At 43.5% G+C, this 26,824-nt stretch overlaps 4 protein-coding genes across 5 annotated transcripts; 2 read left to right on the top strand and 2 right to left on the bottom strand.

Annotated features, from left to right (window-relative positions):
* Positions 1 to 2,572: 2,572 nt before the first annotated feature.
* Positions 2,573 to 4,570, bottom strand: LOC308135172 (alpha-2-HS-glycoprotein-like; the record flags this gene model as incomplete). The annotated part of the gene is made up of 8 exons (XM_080503047.1): positions 2,573 to 3,028; positions 3,144 to 3,215; positions 3,355 to 3,450; positions 3,532 to 3,686; positions 3,778 to 3,859; positions 3,951 to 4,058; positions 4,343 to 4,483; positions 4,526 to 4,570. 8 exons carry the CDS (start codon positions 4,568 to 4,570, stop codon positions 2,573 to 2,575), a joined length of 1,155 nt encoding a protein of 384 aa, XP_080359173.1.
* Positions 4,571 to 6,938: 2,368 nt separating this feature from the next.
* On the top strand, positions 6,939 to 11,911 carry LOC308135658 (sentrin-specific protease 5-like). 2 transcript variants are annotated; one of them, XM_080503739.1, is made up of 11 exons: positions 6,939 to 7,069; positions 8,255 to 8,341; positions 8,445 to 9,484; positions 9,575 to 9,680; positions 9,759 to 9,906; positions 9,990 to 10,037; positions 10,461 to 10,538; positions 10,671 to 10,808; positions 11,020 to 11,103; positions 11,191 to 11,241; positions 11,394 to 11,911. In XM_080503739.1, the coding sequence occupies exons 3-11, from the start codon at positions 8,734 to 8,736 to the stop codon at positions 11,508 to 11,510; spliced, it is 1,521 nt and encodes a 506-aa protein (XP_080359865.1). In that variant the 5' UTR covers positions 6,939 to 7,069; positions 8,255 to 8,341; positions 8,445 to 8,733; the 3' UTR covers positions 11,511 to 11,911. The 2 variants fall into 2 exon arrangements, with proteins under 2 accessions (XP_080359865.1, XP_080359864.1); XM_080503738.1 differs by having other exon boundaries at positions 8,255 to 9,484.
* A 1,040-nt stretch (positions 11,912 to 12,951) lies between these two features.
* LOC308135651 (protein crumbs homolog 1-like) lies at positions 12,952 to 19,559 on the bottom strand (the record flags this gene model as incomplete). Its single annotated transcript, XM_080503730.1, has 8 exons — positions 12,952 to 13,204; positions 13,802 to 13,924; positions 14,045 to 14,086; positions 14,160 to 15,066; positions 16,294 to 16,459; positions 16,583 to 17,133; positions 18,243 to 19,214; positions 19,511 to 19,559. 8 exons carry the CDS (start codon positions 19,557 to 19,559, stop codon positions 12,952 to 12,954), a joined length of 3,063 nt encoding a protein of 1,020 aa, XP_080359856.1.
* A 1,881-nt stretch (positions 19,560 to 21,440) lies between these two features.
* zbtb41 (zinc finger and BTB domain containing 41) lies at positions 21,441 to 26,680 on the top strand. Its single transcript, XM_080503731.1, has 11 exons — positions 21,441 to 21,531; positions 21,951 to 23,213; positions 23,800 to 24,007; positions 24,107 to 24,176; positions 24,457 to 24,604; positions 24,756 to 24,885; positions 25,006 to 25,101; positions 25,172 to 25,278; positions 25,365 to 25,470; positions 25,574 to 25,662; positions 25,797 to 26,680. Exons 2-11 carry the CDS (start codon positions 22,010 to 22,012, stop codon positions 26,438 to 26,440), a joined length of 2,802 nt encoding a protein of 933 aa, XP_080359857.1. The 5' UTR covers positions 21,441 to 21,531; positions 21,951 to 22,009; the 3' UTR covers positions 26,441 to 26,680.
* The last annotated feature ends 144 nt before the right edge of the window (positions 26,681 to 26,824 follow it).

Raw genomic sequence — 26,824 nt, 5'->3', positions numbered from 1 at the left:
CCAAGGATGTTGCCTCATGGTATCCCAATAAACCAACTGGTTCCAACAGAGCATCAAATGTCCACAGATGCTACCATTACGCCAACTAGTGATGATGACACAGTCCCACAAAAGCCCCAGCTCAGCTCTCCACTAATCCCACTTGTGAGCTGCCCCCCGATGTGCCTCCCTGAACTTCCCACATGCTGCCCAAAAATTGCTTTTCATCAACATCTCCATCACATCGTTCCTATTGGACTTGGCAATGACAATGCACCTTTATTTCACCTTGGCCATCCCTTACGCCCTTCAACACATTCTGGAGATGGTTTGGGTTATTTCGCGACTCCTCATAAGCCAACATCTGAATCCAAATCAATCCAGTTGACCACAACCTCTTCCCCTGCATTGGTTTCCCCCCAGTCTCTCCCTTCTGTCAATGAAGAGCAGACATATCTTCAACCACAAGATGGCAACCCTGTTGCAGCTCATAACCGTAATCCCAGCACAGCAGCAAATATCAATGAACCACTTTCTCCTCATTTTAAAGCAGATTCACCATACCCCAAATGGCTGTATATACCACACAATGATGATCTATATACCTTGGCAGAAGGCCAACCCCCTGCACTTTATAATGGCCCCTCTAGCACGGCACACCAAAACGGCCAATTATCAGCTGGAAATACAGATGTAATCTCAAGGCCTAATTTCATGCCTTTAAATGGCCAATATTTGGAGGAGCAACAAAATAAGCTTACAGCCACAGACCGCTCATCTAGCAAAAACCCCATGGAATCTAAAAGCTTTATGCACCATGAAAGAGGTCGAGCGCTTGATCGGATGCTGATTCCTCCCCGTATGCTTCAAGATGCTCCGATCCCTGCTCACAGCTTCGTATTGCCGAACAATTCCCAACTGAAGACGTTTGTGAGAGGCTCCAATAACTTGACCAAACATGAACGGCCTCCCAATGTCTTTTATGCACTTCCCCTGCATGGCCCACAGGGTGGCCATCTCATCGCTTTTAATGGTTCATCAAAAGCTTACAGTGATCTAATACGTGATGTGCATTCCATGGCTCGAGGTCTGACAAATCAGTCCAATGGTCAGCAGCATAATCCTGAGAATTTGAAACACCTGCTGTCCAAACAACCTAAATGGCTCGATGAAGAAATGCCCAGTCCCATTCCTGGTAATATTTACATGCAAAGGCTTGATGGTGATTCCACTTCACCATTGTCTACATCTGCTTTGGATGGTCCGCATGGTGCATTTCTGCCCCTTTATCCATCTATTGATGCAACAAATTTAAAAGGTGATTCCCCAGAATTATCATCAGACCACTGGAAATTGTTGACACCTTTAGGCTCCCCCCCAAATCTTCCACCTTATGTTCGTGGAAAGATGTTTCGACGGGGCTCAACAGCTGACCAACAGGGACATGGTGAGTCCGAAATGTTACCTGACATGGTGCTAATCCATGGTTTTGTACTAATATGCTTGTCTGTTGCAGTGCCGAATCCCCCCCTTCAGATGGAACATGCAGATGAGAAGCAAAGATGAATGGACTGACTTCTGAATAAACAATTAAATATTCTATCCAGCCTTTTCAGCGGTCTTTTAACTTTAAGTGACAAAAGTCAAGTTTCTTCAACATCGAACAACATTCATGCAGGTTTAAAAGTGAAAATATGAGCAGTGTGCTTTAAAAAGTCACCCATCTCTCATTGCATAGCCAGACAAACATCTTTGTTGTTCAGAACTGGTTTAATATCCGGTGCAAAGGTGCCTTGCCGTTTTGAAGTTATTTGCCTTGCTTTTTTGCCTCGCCATGAACTGGTGCTTTCTGAACATTGACCCCTTCGTGTAAAAACACTTACTAGAATTTAGCCATTCAGCAACAGTGGCAATGATAATCACTCTTGCTGAAATTTCTACTATTGTTCGCTTGCCTTAATTTGTTGAGGGATTTCCAAAGTTAATCTTTGATTAATGACTTCCTGCTAAACTGAATTTGAAAAACTGGAAACTTTCCTGACTTTTAGATTGCAAAAAAAGTACCAATCTCTGAAACATTTCAGAGAAGCCATATTTGAACATAAATTTCTTGAACAGGACAAAACGGCAAACTCAGAAGTCAGTGAGTTCATAGTAAAGTCATTGGCATGAGTCGATACAACTGGCAAACACACTGTGCACTTTTGCAATCAACTCTGAATATGCTGTGAGTAAATGTATTATGGCTCAAGTGGTTAGATATGAAGTTGTGTATGTGCTCTAAACTATCCTATCTATACATTTATAATTGCAAGTGTTTGGCCCTTGACTGCCATTTTAATACTTACAATATTTTAGAAAAAAGTAACAATGAACTGGTTTTTGACGATGGATTTATTCAACAGCACAGGAAACAAGTGATTACGCACTTCATAAAAATATCAAGGTTTACAATGCCATTCCCTTGCAATCCGTCAGATGTAAACAATTAGTGTACCAATATATCATTTCTACATATCTCCGTAGCAGATAAATTTATTGCAATGCCAGTATCATTAAAAGTGGCAGTATAGAGTCTTTTGTATCTGAACACTTAATCGAAAAACCGAACCCTTCCGGGGCACACTTGTATGAGCTGAACCGGATCTGCTTGAACTGCAGGGACGTCTGCCACTATAGATGCAGGTTCTGCAGGTACTTCTCTCTTAAACACAAGGAGAGGGATCTCAGCACTGCGTGAAGAATCAGAGGCTGAGTCAGAATCGGCAGCAGGCGCAGGATCAGCAGCAACTGCTGGGTCTGCAGCAGGTGTGGCGTCTGCAGCAGGTGCGGGGTCTGCAGCAGTGGGCGCGGCAGCTGTTGGGGCCACAGGTACGACTTCGGAAGACTCGGCTGATTCTGAAGATAAAAGTCCACTCAACTCAGGGTTATGGAGAGCCGTCAGCTTGTGGTGTCTCAGGCCGTGCTTGCGTGACAGGCTGCCTGTGTGTGCATGAACCGCTGGTGGTGAAAAAGGGTCTGCGGTACTGTTGGCATCTACAGCAGGAGTCTGAAAAACAAAACAAAACTCAAAAAAAATGTATGCAAAATATTGTAGTCATTACTGCACACCCCCCCCCCCCCCCAATGAGAATTTACTAGAAAGTTTGGAAATGCTGTCTTACCAGAGTGGCAAACATTTTGCAGTCCACAATGTGTTGGGTGTTTGACCCCTCGGCAGTACATAAGCCACGATCCTGTTGAAGTAAAACATTTAAAACAAAATTGCAACATGACCTTTGGTGAGTGACCACATTTAGAATTGTTCCATTCAAATTGAAAGATCTACGTATTCATACATTAAAAAAATAAATAAATCTGATTTTGTGTACTTACAGCCATTACGTCATTCAGGGGCGTGCAGGGATCATCAGTACAATTAGCCTCAACGACAACGTACTCTACTCTATATAACGGTCCACCAGGCAGAACCTGCAATGAAGCATTGAGGAGTATTGATCCACGAACAGGCGATGGGAAAGTCTCACATGTATCAGAATTACTATACATTACCTGTGATGACATTCTTCCAACCTCCAGAAGCATAAATGTTTGATTCCCTGTCATGTTGTTAAAGGTTACCATAGAGGATTGGACAAAGTCCAGTGCCTTTGTGTCATTTAGAGGAAGAAGCGCGGGACAACCCAGGCAAAGGTCTTCAGTAGACTCTTGAGAGGACACAAGCAAGGTTTTAATGATGGATGACATTTCTTATGCAAGTTTTGTATTTAATGTGTTTATTCTGAGCTGACGTTTTACCTTCTGTTTTACATTTGAAGGCTGTGACGGTCAGATTGCCTCCGACTCTCTTCAGCACCACATCACAATCTCCTTCGACTGCCTTCAAATAAGGACAAAGAATTAAGTCGTGATGTAAAATTCAATCATATCTTGGGGCTGGTTGGCTCTCTGTTAATGGCATGCAGGCTCACCGTCAAATGTTTGGGCCTGACTGTGCAGTTGGCCAGAGGCGTGGGGTCCAACACATGACAGTCTGTTTCCAGCAAGTCAACCTCCAAAACGTATGTCTCTTCTTCAGCCTAGAAACAAAAACGGGGCATCAGTCATCATTTGTTTTTGTTTTTTTTTAATCTGCCAAATCAAAGGTTTTTTTTATTGAATTTGGCTGTTTGTTTTTATCCAGAGTTAAAGAAACAGAGAAAGAGCTTGGTGCAACGTTACACATTGCAACATAAATAGAGGTATACAATCATATTGCCTATTGGTTGACAGTTTTTTCAATAAAGTGCACATGGATTGCTCCACCACAACTGTCTGCATGTGTTTGCCTGAGACTGAACTACATCCAGAGCTGGGTACATACCGCGGTATAGACTTTGATGTCTTCAATCCTGTTCAGCACATACTTGTAGCCATGAGCGTGTTGGGCATTGAGGTAATCCTGGGCCACCAGAGCCGCCTCTTCAGCCTCAGTGGAGTCGCAAAAAGGCCGGCGCACATTTACCTGAGGCACATTTACCGGAGGCACACTTACCAGTGCCCGTACTGCCACCAGTATCCCCAAAACCACGGCAGTCCTCAAGACATTCATTTCTGTACCCGATGCAAGAGATAGTAGAGTAGTGAAGTAGATAGTAAGAAGGAAAGGCAGAGCTGGTGCAGCCCTGGCTGTATATATATCCTGCACCCCACTCATGACAACAGAGCCAAGTTAAACACAGCAATCATCCCTCCTGACCTCTGCGTCACATGTGGGCCGCACTGTTTTTAGGACCACTGCCAAAACAAATGTAACCTGACAAAGTCTGGCATAGGTTTTTCACTGCAGTTTCCCTGTGTCTTCATTGTTAATGGGCTTACTTTAGAAGTATGCTGCAAAAAGCAAAATCATGTTAAGCACCTTTAATTTTTGTTTTATTTCCATTTATTTCACAATTTCAATGTTCTGATAAAGTGACTCAATCCAATGTTGTTGTTTTTTTAATTCACTTCACATCATTAAATAATATATTCAGGGCTTAAAGTGACAGTCATAAAGTAGAGTTGAATGTTGCACATTTATCAAAGGACCCACAAGCTCACTAAGCGTCACAGCTGATTGGAGTCCAAAACTGCTGCACAATCTTACCGTATACTTTACTCCCCTTAGAACTTATTATACTTTATTATAGTTTGTGATTTTTATCTTATTTTTATTTTAGTCCTATTTTATTTTATGTTACTTATTAATACTTCTACTGTAAATACGTTTGGCCCTTAGAGTTCTTGATAGTCATTGTATATAAGATACCTTTATTCTTTGCACATTTCTTGTCTTTCCTACTCATGAGTGTCCTTAAGAGCAGAATGTAACAAGTAAATTTCTCCTTTGTGAGATCAATAAAGGCTTATCTTATCTTATCTTATCTTATCTTATCTTATCTTATTGGTAACATGTCCTAATTTTCATTCTTCACTCTTTCATTATTCATTCGATGAGTAATTAATTGCTTTGGAGCTTCGTGACTCCAATCTTTGAAACAACTTGAACCAACTGAAATGTCATAAACAGCAATATCAGCTGTATTTTGATTTCAGTGCAATATATAATGCTACGGTTTGATGGTGGTTCCCAGTATGTGATTACTTAAATACATTATTTGGTCAAATAACTGTACTTCTTTCTTTGTCTGAAAATTGCTGAATAATTTTAATTTGGTGTTGTATAAATAAAATTTATTTTTTTATTACAGATCAGAAACTAAATCCAATTCTGCACTTTTACAGTTTTGTCCAAATCAAGCATAGTCGTTTTAACTGTTAGACTTCAGGCACTTGCACAATGACAACTCAGAGGAGAGGATGTTTGCTGTGTGGGTAGAAGGGGAGAGGGCACAGTTGAGTAAGGGACAGTGACATCCGTTGCCATCGCCAATATATTTGCTTTGTGTTGTACAAGCTGCACAATACTGAACCGTCACGTCAGGTCAAGATTGGTCTACTAACTGATGGATGACCAATAAAGTGGTGATGAAAGAACAGTCGTGTTATGTCCTCTTTTGGCATTTAATTTTATTATGGTGTCCTAATATTCCAAGAACCCTTCAAGGACTATATTTGGATTCATATTATTGGGTTATAAGACAACAAACATCTGGATACAGATATTGCTTGTGATTTTATTCATTTTATTTTCATTTGGTTGTGGTTGGTTCGACCCTAATTTGCCCCTTAATTGCTTGTAGGAGTGAATATGAGTGTTTGTGGTTGTCTGTCTCTCTGCAGTGTGATGGACCGGTGACCTGTCCACAATGCACCCTGCCCTCCATAATTAGCTGGCACTGGGATTGGTTCCAGCGCCCTGCGACCCTGCACAGGATTTGATGATAGGTGGTATCTAAGATAGTTGGATGGTTGAAATGCTTTCTGGTCATTCGTGTTTTTCTATCCTTTTTCTGTTTACATTTTTTGTAAAAAAAAAAAGTCTGTCATATTTCTTGCTTACAACTTTATTGCACAAGGAAGGAACAAACAAACAGTGCAAAGTGCTCACAATAAAGAATGCATTTATTTAATCTTAGCCTCTATCATGGGCAATTGTAAAGTTGTAAAACATGACATAGACATACATATTTTGAGAATAAACCGTATAATAGACATACAAAAGGGACAAGAGGAGCAAATGGTGTCTTTCTATTTTTTGGGGAATAGTTCTTTAAACCTTTTTTTTTTTTTTTTTTACAGTTATAATATTTTTGCGTTTATTTTATTTCATGTGTTCATGTATTCTTCAAATCAATAGAGAACTTCATAAAAGGTGGGCTTACCTTTACCTATCGTCATATTGCTTGTTTTCGTCTGTTTGCGTGACAATCCATGCGTCAATAAACGTGCATTCTGATTGGTCAGCGCTGCAGTGACGTGGTCGACACGCGCCTCGTTACGAGCAATGCTTAGCTCCATGAGTGGTTGCTGTTCTGCAGACTCAAAAATCGTGATTTTTTTAACAATAATAATTAAAACCCCCACAGTAATCCTGCAGGAAGCAGAGGCCAGGAACGTTTATCATATCACGTTTCGGCGTCTCAGTGAGGCGTCGGAGGCAGAGGCGGTAAGTGTCGGAGTGTTTGTGTCTCGCTGCTCAGGTTGTTGTTCCACGAATCGGAGCTAATGTGGCTAATGTAGCAATGCTCCCCGTTTAGAAGCACGTGTTTAAAAACAAACTAAGCCAAGCGAGTGAAGAAGCTGGAGGTGTTTACACTGTGACTGATCAATACAGCAAGATACAAATGCGTCTCCCATAGAAGTACATGTGCGTCAGTGTCTGTGCGTGAGACGTTTGTTGAGCTCACTCTTGTTGGTCGCACTTTTTCTTACCAGTGCAATGCACTATTTGAGCTGGAAATTGTGCTTCTGTAAAGTATTTTCAAGGACTACTGGTGGCAAAAATGCTCATATCAATCACTGAAATACGTTCAGCGTTAAAATATTAAAAGCACAAGGTCCCTCAACCTTGTTTATCAGAGTCAAAACACCATCCCATCCACCCATCCCGTACATCTGTCTATCCATGTCACTGTTGCATCCATCGCCCCACCTCATTCAGACTAGGATCCCCAACGCCGTGCAAGTGGTTGGACTTGGCCAGTTTCAGCTTCAGACATTATTTTATGTCAACAAATATGGTTACCTGACATTAATTGCTGCAGAGTAAAACAACTCCGGTCATCTCGACATTATTACTCTCTTCAGTGTAAAAAATATAAAGTGATCATGCTATCTTTACAGAGTTTGTATCCCAACATTTGGATTTGTTTGAATAGACAGACAATTCCGCACAAGATGTGTGCATAGTTCCCAAAGGTACTCCACACAACCTCTGTGTGAGATTTTTACCTTTACATGCAACACATGGTGGAATTTCTCTCTATGCAATCCAAGTTTCTTTAGAATAGAATGAAATGCTTTATTAATCCCAGAGAAAAACGCTTTAAACAGTGTTATTTACGAGTGTTCTCAGTTTTCCTCACTTGTTGATATTCAATATTTGTTTTCCTCTCTTGACTTACTATTTCAAAACCTAAATTTCACATAAAAAAAATGTTACAGCACCCAAACCCGAGTGTGGCTAACGTTGTGCTTGATCCTCACTTGTGATCTTTTGAGCCGGCATGAATTCATGCAATTGCTCTCAGAGTCTGCAGCAGCTTTCATGGTATCGTTAAAATCTCCTCAATCATAAACTGGACAGACGGACCCACGTGTGTATTATAACACAGATTCTGTGTGTCTGCAGATTTTCAGACTGCTGGGAGGAATAGCTGGGAAACCAGAGCCAAGACCTGAACTAATGAGAACCATGGAGTCCAAAAAAACATGCACCGTAGGTCCCTGATCAAGACGCTTGGGCCCCCCCCCCCAGCTCCTCAGGAGACACTTGCAAAATGGATTATTAATCTCAATGTGGTTTTCCTGACAAAATAAAGGCTGAAACGATGGAGATCCTGTCGGCATGGAGGTGATTCCTGAGGCTCCATCAGCATCCAGCAGGAGTAGTCATTGACACAGTGGGCAGCAGTTGACTCGACGTATCAATGGGAAGCTAAATCTCACACCGTGGATCATGACCTGGAGTGTCCACCTGCCAAAAAGAAGAAAAAATTAAAAGACATGGTTTTTTTACACGGTTAACCCTGCGCTGGTTTGACTCACTCCATGCTTTCTCGCAGATAAAAGGAGCCCAATTGTGAGTTTGTATTGTCTGATCTCTGCCAAATGCACCAAAGACAGAGCCTACGGAGTAAAGTGAAACACTTGAAGAGGACAAAAGAAATGTTGTCTTCCATTAAGGGGGTGTCTCATCTCTCAAGGCGAGCCAAGAGACGGTTTTATTGTAAAGTACAATTTTTTATGTGGAGGAAGCAGCGACAGAAGTCCCGTTTTGGGATATTCCATTTAGGCAAAAGAAACAACTACAGCCCCTGCCTCAGTTTGAAGATGCAAAAAACTCAAACTCCAATGAACCAAACTGTGAACGATGGAAATATTCAAGGCGAAACAGCGGCCTCTGCGTCGCCTGTTGGATGTAACACTGGAGGCTCTCGGGACCCTTTTACCAAGCAGACTTGCCTGCCAACGTTGACTGAGTCTGACTGTTTGGCCAAAGCATTCAACGGATCCTGCTGCTCGCAGGAGTGGGGTGCAGATACAAACACCGCACCAGCCGCCATCAGTCAGGCCACAGAAATTACACCGGATCTATCCCAGGGCACACGAACCTCGTTGCAAGTCGCAGAAATCACAGACCCTCTGAAACTCTGCAGTAACGTCGGGCCATCACAGAGCGTGGACAGTAATGCTGGGGATGAATCCGGCGCGTTATCAAATCCAGGGCCAGCGCAAAAGATCGACGCGGATCATCAGTCTGAACACCGAGCTGCTACTCAAACTCCCGGCCAGCCAGCAGGACAAGAGACCGGGACAGCTGGTGACGTCAGCCTTAAAACACTGGTTCAGGACATACACGGTAAAAACATTTCTGTCCTCGTGTTTTTCTTTCACTTAACGTTTCATTTATAGCAGCTCTTTGAAACGAGTGTTTCTTGTGTACGTGTAGAATTTCTCGGTGACTTCTACAGGACATACGGGAGCTTCATTCCCCTGCAGAAGAGCGACGTGTTGGGACACCTGAGGAGCAGGTTTCACACCGAGTTTGAGGACAGGTAGATGTTTGTAGTTGGAAGAGTTTCAGTGGTCCCGGCCATCATCTTATTCCTACACTAAACTGTGTTTCTGTGCAGGCAAACCCAGATTTTCTCCGAAGTGCTGAGATGCCGAGGTGTGATGGCACTGAAGCCAGCGCCCTCGTTCCGGGTCGTCTACAAGAAACACATCCTGACTCTGGACGATTTGTTGACACTGGCGGATCAAAACTGGCTCAACGACCAGGTCTTCATCTAATATCAGAAAGTCTGGACAGATTAGTGGGAAAGGTTTACACTGTGGATGTGACGTGTCTGTTTCGCTTATAGGTCATGAATATGTACGGGGAATTGATTATGGAGTCGTCCCATCATAAGGTAATCTAAATGATTTGAAGGTACTAAAGTGTTGATGGGGGGATTTTATGATGATGCTTGATGTAGAATACTTGTTTTTGTTTGCAAAGGCACAGCTATACCAGCTTTTGTGACAGATTAAGATTCATTTTTTTTAATTTTAATTTTGCCAACATTTTACCTTCCACTGAAGGGGTTATGTGAAGAAGAAGAAAACAAACAGCCTGTGCTGCAGTTTCTTGTACATAAAGTGCTCTATTGATAAAGTTTGGTTGATTGATGTGTATGATGGGGCGAAACCCTGTTTGTGCACAGCTGAAACAATCATAATGTCTTGATTGCACCGGTTTCCACAATATTCCTGTTTTTGAGGGTATTTTTTTTTAAAGTTCAACATTGTTTGAGGGTCGATGTTTCACTCTAATAATTCGTCTCTGCTCGTAGGTCCATTTCCTCAACAGCTTCTTCCACCGGCAGCTCATGACCAAAGGTTATGATGGCGTGAAGCGATGGACTAAGAAGGTTAGGCCTAAAGTATCTGTCGTATTTGGTTTTGGTTTGCTGTGTAGATGACGCCAACATGATGGTACGTTGTGATGAATTGAATAACCTGAATAACTTATGTGGGGGGGGGGCTGCTCTCCATTCTGCCAGGTGGATTTGTTCTCCAAGAGCCTGCTCCTGGTGCCGATCCACCTGGAGGTTCACTGGTGTTTGGTGACGGCCGACATCACAAAGAAGAAAATCTGCCTGTACGACTCACAAGGGAACGCCCTTCACAAAGTAGCAAGGGTAATAGACAGCTTTCGCATGACTCATTTTAGATTTTTTTATTTTATAATGTGTATATTGACTTGAGTCAGTTTACAAGAAAAAGCTTCATCCATGTTTGTTAAGTTGCGCTCCGGCTGCTTGGTTTGATGTATCGTCCTTATCACGTCGCTACTTTAAACAGTTATTTTTGTCTGTACTTTTTATTTTTTTTGGCTTTTCCCCACCACAGAACATTTTGAAATACTTGATAACGGAAGCAAAAGAGAAGAAGCAAGCGGCCTTCGAAAATGGTTGGACGGTATCATTTGATGAGGTACGCGGTGACGAGCCACACTGAAGCTATTCAACATCTGTACAACCACTGACGTCGAGTCTCGCTTCTCCATGTTGTTGTTTGCAGAAAGTTCCTCAACAGACGAACGAGAATGACTGTGGAGTTTTTGTATTGGAGGTAATTTAACTTTTTATCCTTTTAATGCGACATCTAAAAACGGCAAGCATTGAGAGGAACCTGAGAAAGTAAACGTTACCTCCCGCATCCATACGTACTGCATGGTGCCGTTATTCTTTTCGCATACTCACTCCGTAACCTCCTCTTCACAGTATTCTCGATGCCTTTCCCTGATGAAACCGCTCCAGTTTTCTCAAAAGGACATACCAAAGACACGAAAGCGGATCTACAGAGAGCTGTGTCAGCGTAAGCTCCTTGAACTGGACTGAAGGTTTGTGGCGTCGGACGGCCGGCTCTACCGTCGCTCTGTGACCGGCCTCATTAACAGCGTGGCAGCACTGTGTGAGTGCAGCAGCGTCTACGTGAGCCATCAGGGGAGCAGACGAGTGACCAGCATGATTCACTTCGTGAATCGTGATCCCTGTGTGGTTGCGTTATTTAAATGAGCGTTATTTAAATTGGGCATGTTATTTAAGAAAAGCATTCTCATGTAAGACTTTGACTCGTCGTGAAAACATTTGAAGTTTACCAGCAGAGCCTTACCGATTTTCTCATGGCCCGTGAGTTTGGGTGTTCTTAAAATATGTGTAAACTTTATCTGTAAACCTTTCTTGCACATATACTCCAAGGACGATTTTCATAGTTTTCCTTGTGGTTTTCCCTGTAAAAATTCAAAATAAAACTGGTTACTTTTGTTCACAAGAGAAATATGGATGTTTTAAATAAAACACTGACTTTTTTTTTTTTTTTTTTAAGCATTTCCTTTATTTCTTGGTCCACAGTGTACAAGATGAAATATTGGCATTTAATTCAAACAAAACTTTTATACCCCCACTTCCACTAAATCCATCCTCCTAGGAGCCTGTCGTGTGTGTAATGTAGCCCGAAAGGATACACTGAACTTCGACAATCCTTTCTATAGAGGTTTTTTGGCGCCTGTAGGTTCTCTTCAAGTGCATGGAGGTAGTGGGTGACGGTAGAAGTGTTCAGTTTACATACTGCACCTTTAAATATGGATCCACTGCATGCTGAACATTATTTACCGATTTATGTTGAGGCGCATATATTATCACATATATGTCACATCTTGGTCATAAAGAGGATGTTCACCTTCATTAGATTAAAATGTTTCTAAAATGTAAAAAACCAAAAATATATGTGTAAGAACGCAGTGCTCTTGAATAAATGTGGACACTTAAGGCACACAAAGGGGTCCCAATTCAGTATGAGACCCAGACCTAAACACTATTACACTTGATAACATATCCGTTCACAACAGACGATTCCTTATTGGTGGCTCCGTCAGTAATCGATGCAAAGTGCGGTTTCACATGATTTGCACCCACACTAGTTGCTCATGTTCACTGTTCTTTGTCGAATGTAGATCAGACAAACTACAACCTTTTATGTCCATTTAAGAAAATGATCTTCACACGGTAAATGCAATACGATGCAAATCGATCTCGATTCACCTGAAGTCACGAGAGACCAAAAACCACACCGACGTTAAATGTTCCTGCTGGTAATGTCTCAGCAGACATGTTTTTGCCCACAAATATATATATATATATATATAAAAAGAGAAACTCATACAGCTAATAGAGGATGCTCTATTATCCACATGACATCAAATTGCTGTCTTGTGCACTAAACTGTATATTGAAAGACATCCAGAATAATCTGTCATGCCACCTTCAGTGCAGTTTGGTTTTAGTCATTGACGTGGAATCCCCACTCTATCTCGGGCTCGTCATCGAGCCGTATCACAAGGTAGGACACCAGCTGGAAGAGGTTCTGCCACAGGCCCAGGAAGATGTACAGGTAGAAGTCGCTAACATCTATTTGGCAGTAGATGCCGGAGTAATTCATATCACACACACACTCAAAACTGTTCACATAATTGAGGCAGAATCCTCCGTTCATACACGGCTCCGAGGCACATTCGTCCACATCTTTCTCGCACCTGAAAAAGAAATAGAAAGAAACATTACAATAAAGGCCATAAATATGATTTATTTATGTAACAGTTATTTTCTCCTGCCACTTGAGGGCGGCAGAAAGAGGTGGAAGACAGATGTATTGATTACAGGTCAGTATTTAACTTCAAGCTCATGCATCAGCAGTGATTTCCTTTGAAGAAGAAACTATATCAAAATAATCAAATAGTATGTCTGTGTAAACTGATTAAGAAATCTAATGTAATCTTGCATCAATTTTGAAATAATTGGTTAATAATAAGCAAGTAATGTTTGCATTTCTGGGGCTGCACAGTGATGTCATGAGGAGCAATCTTGCCTCATTGAAATCAGCCCTGGTACAATTTGGGTTTTCTTGTGTGGAGTTTGTATTTCCTTCATGTGCATTTATCGATTTTATCCAGGTGTTGCTGTTCACTCCCACAGTCCAACAATAGTTGACTCTTAAATTCTGGAGCGGTGTGGAATGTCTGTCTGTGTTGTGATGGACTGTTTACTTTGTGCTCTTCCTTCATCCATTGTCGGTTATGATAAACTTCAGCACCCTGAAAAATGTACAAAAGAGTGCACGCCGCCTGTCGTACCATTGTCCAGTGAAACCAGGCAGGCAGTAGCAGCTGTGGGCTTCCTCTGAGCAGTTCCCTCCATTGAAACAGCTGTAGTTCCACCTTGTACCCGTGCATGCAGTTAGAGGCAGCTGTGGAAGTCTAAACAAATGAAAATTGCAGGGTGTGCTTAGTGTGAAAATCACTGATTCTGGGATTGTTTTTTTTAAAACTTCATTTAAAAATGTGCTTGCTTTTGGTCATTCCTATGAAACAACTTACGGACTGGTCTCTATGTACCACGGGATTTCAGGGATTTTCTCACTGTAAGACAAATCTTTGTCAATCACTGTAAATAGTACCATTTTGTAACGACCGCACTCTTTATTGAACTTACTTGCAGTATTGGCCCGTAAAATTATGGGGGCAAAGACATGTGTAGCTCTGGAAGCCTTTGAGACACGTGGCGCCGTGGCTGCAATTGCTGTTTTCGCACATGTCGACTTCCACCTCGCACTGTTCGCCCGTGAACCCCACCTCACACTCGCACTGAAATCCCCCAGGTACGTTGGAGCAGTTGCCGAACACGCACGGGCCGGAGATGCAGCTGTCTGCCGGGTCTTCGCACAGCGGCCCCGCCCACTCGGAGGGACATGTGCACTGATGCAGGTCGAACACGTCCTCACACACGCCCTCATTTAGGCAAGGGTTAGGCAAACACACGCTGGATCCCCAGCAGCCGTACTGTGGAGAAATGTCGCCGTTTATCCTCACAAACTGCTCCGCCTGGGGCCTGGGAAGATTCAGATCTGTGTCCAGAGGGAAAGGGAGAAGAAGACCTCCGACCTCAACCGGGCCGAGACAACCAGACAAGTTTGCCCCGCCGCCCACATTCAGTCCTCCAAGAAAGACGTCGGCTCCTTCTCGAAGAAAGTCCAGGTTCCTCCCGGCTGACTTGGATATGCTTATTTCCTCCTTGCCTCCATCCACATCCATGATCCACCTGGATGTTGGAGTCCTGCTCTCCATGCTCAGCTCCACCATGTGCCACTCGCCGTTACTGAGCGGGCCTCGGCTCTGAAGCGTCATCTTGGGCGAATCGTAAGCCTGGAGCTCCATGACCAAACGGGAGTCCAGGAGGGAGACGGTGAAATACTCCGAGTCCTTTTGGGCATGCAGTAATGTGGCAGCCATCAGCCTCGTGCGGAAGTTGATGGAGACGTTGGTGAAGTGTCGTTTTGTCGTCCCTATGCTTTGATAGTGCAGAGCGCCACTCTCAGGCCAAAATGTCACATTAGACAAACCTGGAATAGATCATTTGGGAATGGTTATCAACTTAATCATAAGCTTTTATCATTTACTGTGCCTTTTTACTGCATTTATTTCAGATCAACAACAACATGGTCAATGGTATCACTCCTGACACTAAACATTGAGCTTTATTGCTCTTATAAAAGACTGATGACAGTGCGTTGGCATTATTGTGATTTTTTTTTTTGGTAACCACTTTTCACCAATTAAAAAACATGTGCAGAATTATATTCTTAATCTCTCCAGTAAGACAAGGAAAAAACAGTAACTCTTTAATGTCGATAAATCGTGTCTCAGTTCTTCGAGTTATATTTATATCTAATTGTATCATGACGGTGGCTAGAAGATTTGAGGAAGTTTCTTTCACACGAGAGCCTTCCACAGTTGTGACTAGTTAAAGAGGTTCAGATTTAAACAGGTTAAATCCAGTAAAAACGCAGCCTAACCAGACTTCTTATGTTATTCTTTCGAGCTTTTCTCAATAATAATTCATTCCTCAAGCAACTTTTTCTCCATTTTTTTAATCAGGACTGTGTAGGTACAGACCAATTAATTGACATATGTAAACATGAACAGTGAGGGTGACTTAAAGAAAATAACACTCACACACGTTAATGCATGTCAGCACATAACACCACATTTTTAGATTTCATCCCCAAGCACTTCAGCTCAGTCAAAAAAACATGATTACTGCAGTAACCAAACTGTTTTGGTTAAAAACACATGCATCGTTCTAACAGGTGATGTTTGTTTGCCGGCGACTCAAGTGTACGTATGGCGAGAAAAGCTAAACGTGAGTGGCGCCGCAGGTCGTCTGGATCAATGGATTTCTTCCCTTTCACTTTCTGAACATGTGACCCCTCCAGGAAGAGGTGTTGTCACAAACTACCACTGGCATGTGGCAGCAGACTTAATCTGAATGGGGATTACCACGTCTTAGAGGAATCCTGTGTAGGATCCCTGCCTCAACTCTATTCCTTCCTCTAATCAGCCACACTGTAATTATTCAGCGCCTGCACGACTGACTGTCCCAAAGGGACTGGGCAAAGCAGACTGGCTCTCCACGGAAAGAGGTGGATTAACACGTGTGTCACTTTTTCAGTAAATTTTTTTATTTATTTTTTTATGTGATATGATCGAGAGGTGTATTATGTGCTATTTGTTCCATGGTTGTTCTGTTGTTGACAAGGATGGAGCAGCTCGCATTTCAGGATACTCACATTCAAAGCCCCGAGAGAGCAGCTGGCAAACGGTCGTCGCAGGGCACGGAGATAACTCGCACCATTTCACCTCCTCACAGCGCTGCCCGGCAGTGCTGGGAGGGCAGTTGCACGTGAAATCGTCCCACATGGAGTAACACACTCCTCCATTGAGACAGGGGTTAATCTGATGAAGATAAAACAGTATCAATAAATCTCCTTGTGCAATGTCCACTGTAATTATCATGTGCAGGTAAAAAAAAAAGAAAAAAAAAAAAAAACATTGCTTGGTGAACTTGCTTTAACTCACAGCACAGGCATTGTTGCTGTTGCATCCTTCTGCGACATTGATGAGTTGCTCGAGGCTGTAAGACTCGACTGAAGGTGCTATTGGGAAGAACTGCAGACGTTTGCTGTTGATCCTCAGGTCCTGTATGCATCCCTTAAAGTAGCCGCCAAATGAACCTGCAGCTCTTGAGTCTGGGAGTCCCCCGACATAAATCTGATCCCCCCAATGGCCTTGAACATGCCTGATGGGCATAGAGCCCTGGTTTTGAGTTGACTGGAACAAACTGGCTGCCGTTCCCTCCAGCTTCACGGTCACCAAGTGGAAATGGCCGTCACTTACTGCAACTTGGCCAGTGAGGGTCTCAAAGTTGTTAACCTGAACTCTGATGTTTCCTTCTTCTAGCCAGAGGCGCAGGTACTGGCTGGTGCTGTTGGCCAGGACGAGCAGCAGGCCGTTGGTTTGTCTGGTCCGAAGAAACATGGATATAATCAAAGTGTCACCTGGGTCATCGTCCACTGAGAATACAGCATAGCTCCCCAGGTCTCCATTTGCAAATCTTGCAGTAACATACTCTGTACCAGAGAAAAGAAGCGATAGAAAGTCATGAAAGTCAAATCAAATCTGATGGAGCTGTACTTTTTGAAGGTGTGGTCTGATATTTTGGGGGAATTGCACATGAGATCTTTGACACTGCTGATCATATTGCTGGTTCCTTCAAATCTCAATGAAACTATGTTATATCAGATAATAAAGTACTTAATTAACTTTCTAAAAAAAAAATCATCAACTTCTATGTTCTTGTCTTGCAGACAATCCCACTGTGAAATAGCTCAATATTTTTTACATGTCGGTTAAACAAATAAAACGTGATCAAATGTTCATTAATTCTAAATGAACCTTTTGGAGGAAGAAGCTTGGGAGGCTGCCAACCAGAGAAAAGGCCTTAGCTTGCAATAAAACCATTAAAGTCTCAGATTTGTCAAAGTGATGGCGTCTCTAATCAGTCACTTGGACACACGTTTGTTTAATCCTTGGCGCAGGTGTTGCTGAAAACCTTGTAATTGCATGACTGTTTGCCAGGTGCTATTTCTACTGACACCATAAGCTTCTTAAACTGGCGAACATCATCCTGCAGCGTGGCTCCCTTCAAAACAAACCTGCGCTGAACCTGAACTCCGTGCAACCTGCACCTGCTTCAAGAGCATGTCCTGAGGTCATTCTACCTGCAGATGTGCCATTTGTTCAGGTGAATGTGCAATATGGTATTTTTAGTGTCATTACAAACACAACACATACACAAATCATTTACATGAAGATGAACCCTGGGAAGAGGTCATTTTTGCACACCACACTCTTTTCATGCTTTTACTTGCATCTCATTAATATGATTATAGCAATAATGAGAAGAGGTTTAAGATAAGTCATTAAGCTTCTTGGACTTTCTTGATGTATACTCATTATTCCAATTCATATGATGCCTCTATAACATAAACAAAAATCCTATTTTCACTACATGCTGTGATTTAAATGTATTTGTGATTTGCTATTTGTTGCTGGTTGGTGTATCATATTCAAAGGGCACAGACAAAAATGTTAGTGATTGAGTTTTAAGAAGAAGCCCCTTATTTCGTCTGGATTTGATTTCAAATGCAAAGACGTGGTGATAGTGTGTCTGTCTCACCCTCCGCACAGTTGTCCCCCTCATACGGCCTGTGGCAGTCACACGTGAAGCTCCTCCAGCCTTGGCTCACGCAGCGCCCTCGGTTCTGACACGGACTGTCTTCACACTTCTCCCTGTCACTGCACCCCACAGTGATGTTTGCCTGGGCGACTGAGTCAAGCGGAACTAGAGCAGGCAACGCCAGATGCGAGTCCACAAATACATCCCTGAAGCAGCCCAGGAAAGCAGCTGGCGTCCCCGCCACCCCTTCCTCTCTGCCCAATGCCCAGTTTCCTCCAACTGCTCCAATGAAAAGGCTTTGACGCAGTCCTCCCGGCTCGGGCAGGCCGTCACCTTGCTGGAGGAACTGGACTTCAATGCTGGGGTCTCTTGTGCAATTTCCTTCAGTGCAAAGCAGCCTGATGAGACTGACCACGCCGCCCAGCGATGCTTCTACTGTGTGCCACTTTTTGTCGGACAAATACTCAGGGAGCTCTTGGACCAGCGTACTGGAGCCTTGACCTCTGAGGCTGAGGAGGCGAAGATGCCCGTCCATCAGCTCGATGCTGAGGAGGAGGTCGTCCACTCTGCGCTGCAACAGTGTGCCAATCGGTCTTGTCGTCCTGAAGCTGAATGTCACATTGAGTGGCGCTTCTGGGTCGAGCAGCCGTGTCTCTATGTACATGTGTCCCTGCGACTCCATTGAGAATACAGTAGGAATCTGGCATCGAGGGCCTGTGAAACCTGGAAGGCAGATGCATGTGAATGTGTGACGGTCGTTTACAAGTAGGGGCGAGCAGATCCCTCTATTCTCACACTGGATGTCATCACAGCCTGAAAGTGCAACGGTGCAGTTCTCCCCGCTGTAAAGGCGCCCGTCTTTGCTTTGAAGCGAGCAAAGGCATCGGAATCCTCCACTGTGGCTCTCACAGACGCCACCATTTTGGCATGGCTGCTGTTCACAGCCACTGAGATCCTCGCTGAGCAAAGAGCCTGGAAAGATGATTACAGTTATATATACTCAACAGAAAACCTCGCACAAGTAGCTACAGGCATTCAAACTTAATAAAGCACCTATGTATTTTACATGTCGACCATGTCAGCCATGTGTGTCTAAAAGGCGGCTCCTTCTTACACTCAAAGAGAATCAGTGCTAATTGCATCATATAAATGAATGTGGCACAACTAGAATTTGAATCTGGGACATATTTTTAGTAGGACAAATAATGAGCTGAAAGCAAATGTCAACCATCTAGGACTGCATCTTCCATACTGTGTCCAAACATTACCTGCATAAAGAAAACACAGCATCCACACGTGCACGCCAAATCTCAGCATTGTCCTTTCAAGTCCTCCAGGTTATTAGATGTGTGGCAATATCTTCATTTTAGGTCAAAGACGGACGGAGAATACTTGTGTGTGCAGCTCCATCTTCACCTCTTGCTCCTCAGTGCATGCATGTGATCAGTGAATTGCTTGGATCACTACATGGCCGATAGGAGGGATTAGACTAATGCACTTACAATGTCTTACACATTGAACGTGTTGGAAAAGGGAGGGGGCTCATCCAGCCGGCTAATTTGAGCAACTTCAAACATGTGGTATGCTCTTATATAAGTGACTGTGTCTGTAAGTGCCCTTGACTGAGTGCTGTTTGGCTGAAGGTGCTGGACCACAGCCCAATCTTTGAATAAAGTCAACGGAGGAGAGAATCTCTACTCTGGGAAGCATTTCTGTCACTAAATCCTCATTGACATAGTCAGAAGTCATTTATCTCTATGAGCCTTCAGTATTTTCACTTATACTAACAGTATTGTTATATATTCTAACATTCATAATTATAATTCTTTCAATATCATGCTATGATTGGTCTGGTTTTATAGTGACATACCATTCTTGTGTTATTGCTGTTTTTTTGTTTTTGTTTTTGTTTTAAACTCCCTTTGGGTCAATAAGTAAATTATATTGATTCTTATTGAAGTCTTTTATATTATAAGCATTAAGTTACAAAATTATAATTAGAGATAATGAACAGGTGATAAATTCAGTGAAATGCTAATAAAACTAGATTTTTGTCTATTACTTTGTCATAAAAACGTTTCATTGTTCAATAAATTATATTGGAAAGTTTCATTTCAAAAAATGGTTCGTAGATTTTAAAATATTTGTCAAAATTATATGACTTTTCCATCAATTTAACATTCGATAACTTTAGTTGAAATACATTTTTAATCAAATTACATTTGCTTGATTAAAACAAATAATTGACACAAATTGATGTTGACGTCACAAGATTGTGATTTTTCTCCATTAAAACATCAACAAAAAAGCTTTTTCCAGCAACTAAAACGATTATTTGAGTGTCATTCTTAAACTGCAGTCAATAAACGGATAAGGACATAAATAGCATTGTTTAAAAAAAAGTTCCAGAAAGTTACTTTTGATGACTTCCACTGTGATAATGTCCGTGTAAATAGGAATTTGTGTCAGCATTTCATCATCGTTCATGTAATTGAATCAAACAAAAACAATAAACGTATGAGGAGCATCAAAAGGTACATGAGTAGTACAGTTATTATTTAGAATGAACTTAAACTCAAGTAATAAACAAAACAAATTAGTAGGCCAACACTGCTCAAAGTACAAAAAAGATAGGCGGCAACAACAACAACGATAATTATAATGACAAATAACTGAATACATTTAATGAAGAAACTGTACAAAATAGTCCATGACAGACATACATGATAATAATTAAGAACTATAAATGTACATCAATAAAATATGCATAGTGCAGCAAAAATGGAAGCAGGAGATATGTGGAAACAAAAAAAAAAAAAAGGCAATTACAGAATGATACAAATGTAAATCAAGAGAGAGAGCAAAACACTGTTGAAATAGGGAAGTTTAATGAAAAACGGCTAATGGAGGAAAGTTACCAACTTCTAAACTACACTACCCAGAATTCTCTGGTGTCGCGTCATCTCACAAGATAAACGTCAAGCGGGACGTTTTTACAATTTATTTTTTGTTTATATTTTCGCGGCATGCGTACACAGTAAAGTGTGATAAAGTGTGATATTTTGTCTTGTCGTGTATCTAGTTTGTACTCGTGTTCTCGCCATTACAGAATCATGGTAGCGACCGACGCTGAAGCAGCCAATCAGCGCGCTGCTTGTTTCGATGTCGGACATTTCTTTTTGGGGCGTTACAGATATTCAGGAAATTATTATCCTTCCATTTATTTCCGACGTTTATTGTGTTGGCAGAGGTATGCGGTGCCTTCTTCGGTACTTCCCGTGATTATGAGGTAGGGTTTGTTTGTAAAAGTGTCAGCTTGGTGGAGTAACAACAAAGGTCGTTTGTCACAGTCTCCTCGGAGGGGGCCCGCCCGTCAGGCTCAGGACGCTGGTAGGGGTCCATCAGGTGGGGGACTGGATCCGCTAAGGTGTCGCGTATTCATGCAGGAATACAACAGGCTTTTACAGAAACGTATCAAAGGATTTCCTTTGTCTCGTCCGTGCAGAAAAAAATCGCTGGAGTGGTGGTTATTTTGCTCCGTACTTGCAGTTTTCTCAATGCTTTTATTGAAATGTTCGCCAATGTCAGTTTTGTATTATTGATAACAACAATGAAGTCATTCTCTTTTTCTGAAAGCCTCTTAATTCTCACTTCTGTCTAGACCAAGTCCTAATCCATTATTAACCATCTATTAATGTTTACTTTCAGCACTGGTCCCATCCCTCTGCTTCACTGGAGTTATTCAAGGTGGCTCCACGTCCAAAACAATGAGGAAAAAGTCCAGTGTTGTGCTGCGTCCCAAACGTGGCAGGCAGGCTGGCACCAGCCGGGATTGTGCTGCGGATCCACCCGCTGCCCTGTGCTCCACTGAACTGTCAAACTTTGCCACAGCACAAGCCTCAGAGATCATATGTCTCACCATGTCGCAGCACAACCAGAACCTCCTCAAGTTCCTGAACGAGGACCGCAGCCGGCAGAAGTTCTGCGATGTGTCAGTGTCCGTGGGTGGGAAGATCTACCGGGCCCATAAGGTGGTGTTGGCCCACGGGAGCAGCTACTTCCATGCTGAACTGTCCAAGAACCCTGCTGCAACAGCACACCTGACTCTGGACCATGTGGAGGATTCTGTTTTCCAGCATCTGCTTGGCTTTTTGTACACAGCCGAGTGTGTTGTTGCAGAGACGGACCTCCCGGCTCTAACTGAAGCAGCTCGATTCTTGGACATGATGGATGTATTAAAACTGCTATGTGAAGAAGGGGGTGCCCAGCCTGTTAGTGTGAAGCAGGTGCATGCTGAGAAAAGAGTGCCTCTGAAAGGGGAGACCACCTGCAGTGACTTGCCGGAGGCTGACGTAGACATCCAAAGCCCTTCGGGGTTCACGTGCACCCTGTGCAGTCTCCACTTCGGCAGTGACACCTCCCTGCAGGAGCACGTCACCGAGAGCCACGTCAACGTACAGCAACAACCTTCGACTCAAGAGGCGAAGAAAAGGGGTCAGAGGAGTGCATCCACACGGAGATCAGCCCGCAGGAGGAGAACACCCACAAAGTATAAGCGGGACGATGTGGAGTACTCCACTGACACTCCTGAGGATGGAAAGCAAAAGTCTGCATCACCGAGGCAACAAGGTGAAGTAACGGCAGCAGGAGAGGAGCCCGTGGAAGTGCAGACGTCCACACCGGACGCAAGCGAGGCCGTTAAAGAAGCTCGACAGGACGACGCGATGGACGAGGGGGACGAGGAGGAGGAGCGAGGAGACATGACTGCAACCGCTGCTGCTCACAAGGGAAGTGCTGAGGTTGGCGGTGTGAACAGGAGCAGGCCGGCTGATGGAGAGGCGAACGCTCCAGCAGCGGGGACGTCCAGACAGAGTCCGGCTTACCCTGAAGGGCTCGCTCCCATCATCATCAAGGACGGCACCCGGAGGATACTGCAGTGTCCCAAGTGTGACAAGATCTTCGACCGCACAGGTGAGAGGAAGAGCGGAGACGTAGATCTTAATATCAACGGTTGGGTGACGGTGTGGGTGTTTAGTTTAGGTGGGTCCTTTTCAACTCCACAAATTTGATCTGTCGCTCTCCTTTAAAGCTCATTTGTTTTCAGGACAAGTTGCAAACAGACGAACCATTATCGCTACCTGACTGTTCACTTTATTTAATTTCTAACTGTCAGCATCGGGGGAAACAATGTTGATGTGTTCCAACATATTCATAAAAGAAAATTGAATTTTGTGCCACATCAGTTTTGTTAGATTGTACCTTTGCATGACATAACATTAATAACATTTCATGATATGAGTGAAAATGAAATTTTTTTATTGTACTCTTATTCACTTTAGTATTTGTAAAGCAAGTTACATAAGATGACAAGAAGCAAATAAAGTAGATATCAGTAAAAGCATGTTATAAAAACATCCTTTAAATGCAGTCAGAACTGATCTTTGTTTGGGGAAAGATTACATCAAAGCCCAGGTGGAAATGAATAAACTGCTAATACTAATATTTCTGTAATTAAAGTAGTATTATACGTATCCGTGGTGACTTTTGTGTTGCTCAGGGAAATATGAGAGTCACACCCGGGTGCACACGGGCGAGAAGCCGTTCCAGTGCGACATCTGTCTGCAGCGTTACTCCACCAAGTCCAACCTGACCGTGCACAAGAAGAAGCACGCCAGCGACGCCCCCTTCCAGCTGAAGGAGCACCAGTGTCCATTTTGCAACAAACTCCATGCCAGCAAGAAAACCCTGGCCAAGCACGTCAGGAGGTACGAGACCCTGTAACAACCTCCCAGTTTGTCCCTGGAGTTCAGTGAATGAGCCGGAGGAGGCACTGAGGTCCTCATTTAAACGTCTCTGCTCAACAGGTTTCATCCAGATCACATCCAAGAGTTTCTTACCAAGAGGAAACGGAAGAGTGAAGGCTGGAAGTGCGCTGTAAGCGATTTGTGCTGGATTGACCCTAACCCTAACCCGCAAATGTTATAGTTCTTTGCAATACGGCTCCACCGATGTATCCAGACCACTCGCATTTATGATCATGGGAGGTTCCACAACAAATAAGTACTCGCAAATAGTTAGAGCACTTGTCGATGGTTTCTTTGTTCTCGCTGGTGCTTTTTACTTACATCTTTTTACTTCTTTTAGTGAGACGCCTAACGTTTGAACTCCAGAAAGTACCGTACGTGTTTTCCACTTTTCCACTTTTCTCCACCAGATTTGCTTGAAGACCTTCACTCGCAGGCCTCACCTACAGGAGCACATGATCCTGCACACCCAGGCCCGGCCTTTTAAATGCTCCTTCTGTGACGAGCACTTCAGGTCCCGCTTTGCAAGGCTCAAGCATCAGGAGAAGTACCACCTAGGTGAGCAGAAAGAGAGAGAGAAAAAACAAAACAAAAAAGATTTTCTCCTCCAATTAACAGTGCAATAGTAAACTATATTTTAAATATAGCATTATTAAAAAAAAATAATTCATAAATCATATTGAAAATTCAGCGTCTCCCTGCTCCACAGGTCCTTTTCCCTGTGAGATCTGCGGCCGTCAGTTCAATGACACCGGCAATAGAAAGAGACACATTGAGTGCACACATGGAGGCAAGAGAAAATGGACCTGCTTCGTTTGTGGGAAGTCAGTGAGGGAGAGGTGTGTGTTTTTTATTATTGTTCTGTTTTCTTACTTGCGTGTTGTTTGTCCAGTGTTCACGCTAAAGCATTGTAGGGATTCTTGAGTCACGCGGAGTACGTTTACGCCTTCTCCTCCCAGAACGACACTGAGAGAGCACCTGAGGATCCACAGTGGCGAGAAGCCCTACCTCTGCAGCATCTGTGGTCAGAGTTTCCGTCATGGAAGCTCCTACAGGTGAGTCCCGCCGAGACGACCGGTTTGAAACGCTCAAGTCGTCCGTCTCACTGCTGCTTTTCCCGGACAGGCTTCACCTGCGAGTGCACCACGATGACAAGCGCTACGAGTGCGGCGAGTGCGGGAAAACCTTCATACGCCACGACCACCTGACCAAACATCAGAAGATACACTCCGGTGAGCCACGGGCGAAAAGCACTGTGGGGATTCTCACTTTTCGAACACGTCCAATAGGCGATTACCTGAAATGATGTTTGTCACAGGTGAGAAGGCACACCAGTGTGAAGAATGTGGCAAATGCTTCAGACGCCACGATCACCTGACAGTCCACTACAAAACTGTTCATCTTGGAGAGAAAGTCTGGCAGAAGTACGTAAAAACGACCCACAAGTTTACTGCGTTTTTTCAAATTTTTCCTTTCAGTGTTATATTTGTCTTGTCTCTGTTAACCAGGACTGTTTATTTCATTCAGGTATAAAACTGCCATACACCAGTGTGAGGTTTGCAAGAAAGAATTTAAAGGAAAGTCCAGCCTAGAAATGCATTTTAGGACTCACTCAGGTAAGAAAAGAAACAATCCAGTTGAATCTAGTTTTACCTTGTTAATACTTTGAATTCAAAATGTCGGTCATGTAAGTAAGTGAGTACGTGAAACGAGAGGAAAAGAAAGGACCCTGAATGTCGTCTTCCCACAGGTGAGAAGCCCCACAGATGTCCCGAGTGCCATCAGACGTTTCGCATTAAGAAGACCTTAACCAAGCACATGGTGATTCACTCAGACGCTCGTCCCTTCAACTGTCCCCACTGCAGCGCCACGTTCAAAAGGAAAGACAAGCTCAAGTATCACGTCGACCACGTGCACAGCGCCCGGTTTGTCGCGCAGCCCCTCGCGGCGCTCGGCGAGGGCAAAATGGACGCCATTGCCTTTGAGGAGGCCTCCGAGACGTACCAAAGTGAACCCAAATCAGCGTTGCAGAGCAGCACGTGTTCTCCGACGAACGTCGGCGTGCCTGTGTCTTTGGTAGCTGAGCGCATGGCCGAAGGACCGGGGGCCGACCTGAACGCTCACAGGACCTCGTCCCTGTCCTCCCAGACGCATGGCGTGGTCAGCCTGCAGGACCAAGGGCCCCAGCAGAACCCGGGTTACCAGGCCGCGACAGACCTGGCCTTCCTAGACAAGTACGCCCTCGCCCCCCAGCCCGCCAACATCGCCCATCCTTTGAGGTCCGACCCGATGCTGGACCCTCCAGAGCAGTCCTACCTGGGCACCCTGCTGAGTCTGGATTCAGCTTCCTCCGTGCAGAACATCCCCAACTCAGATCACCCTCACTCATGTTAATCAGCCCCAAAACACTTTCAAGGTACTGAAACTCAACTGGAAGATTTGCAGCTACAGCTTTAACCACAATCAATGTCCCGCTGTAAAAAAAATAGAAGAAGATCAGAAGTAGTTACACAACTTGGCCATGTGGTGGTGTTAGTGGTTAACTCTGTCTCCCAGTATGAAGGACTCCTCACCTGGTGATGGTGTACCTCCTCTTCCCCGGAATCTGCAGTGGATCCGGGAAGTATTCCCATTGCTCCATTTTTTTTTTTAAATAAACATGTTGTTACGTTACAGCCTTGTTCTAAAATGGATTAAATACATTTTTTTTCCTCATACATCCTCACTAAATATCCCATAATAACAATGTGAAAACATTTATTGGGGGGGGGGGGGGGG

Source organism: Blennius ocellaris (genome assembly GCF_963422515.1).
Source record: "Blennius ocellaris genome assembly, chromosome: 10".
Classification (NCBI taxonomy): Eukaryota; Metazoa; Chordata; class Actinopteri; order Blenniiformes; family Blenniidae; genus Blennius; species Blennius ocellaris.
Note: the sequence above shows the minus strand (reverse complement) of the source record. Positions and strands in the feature narration are given on the sequence as shown.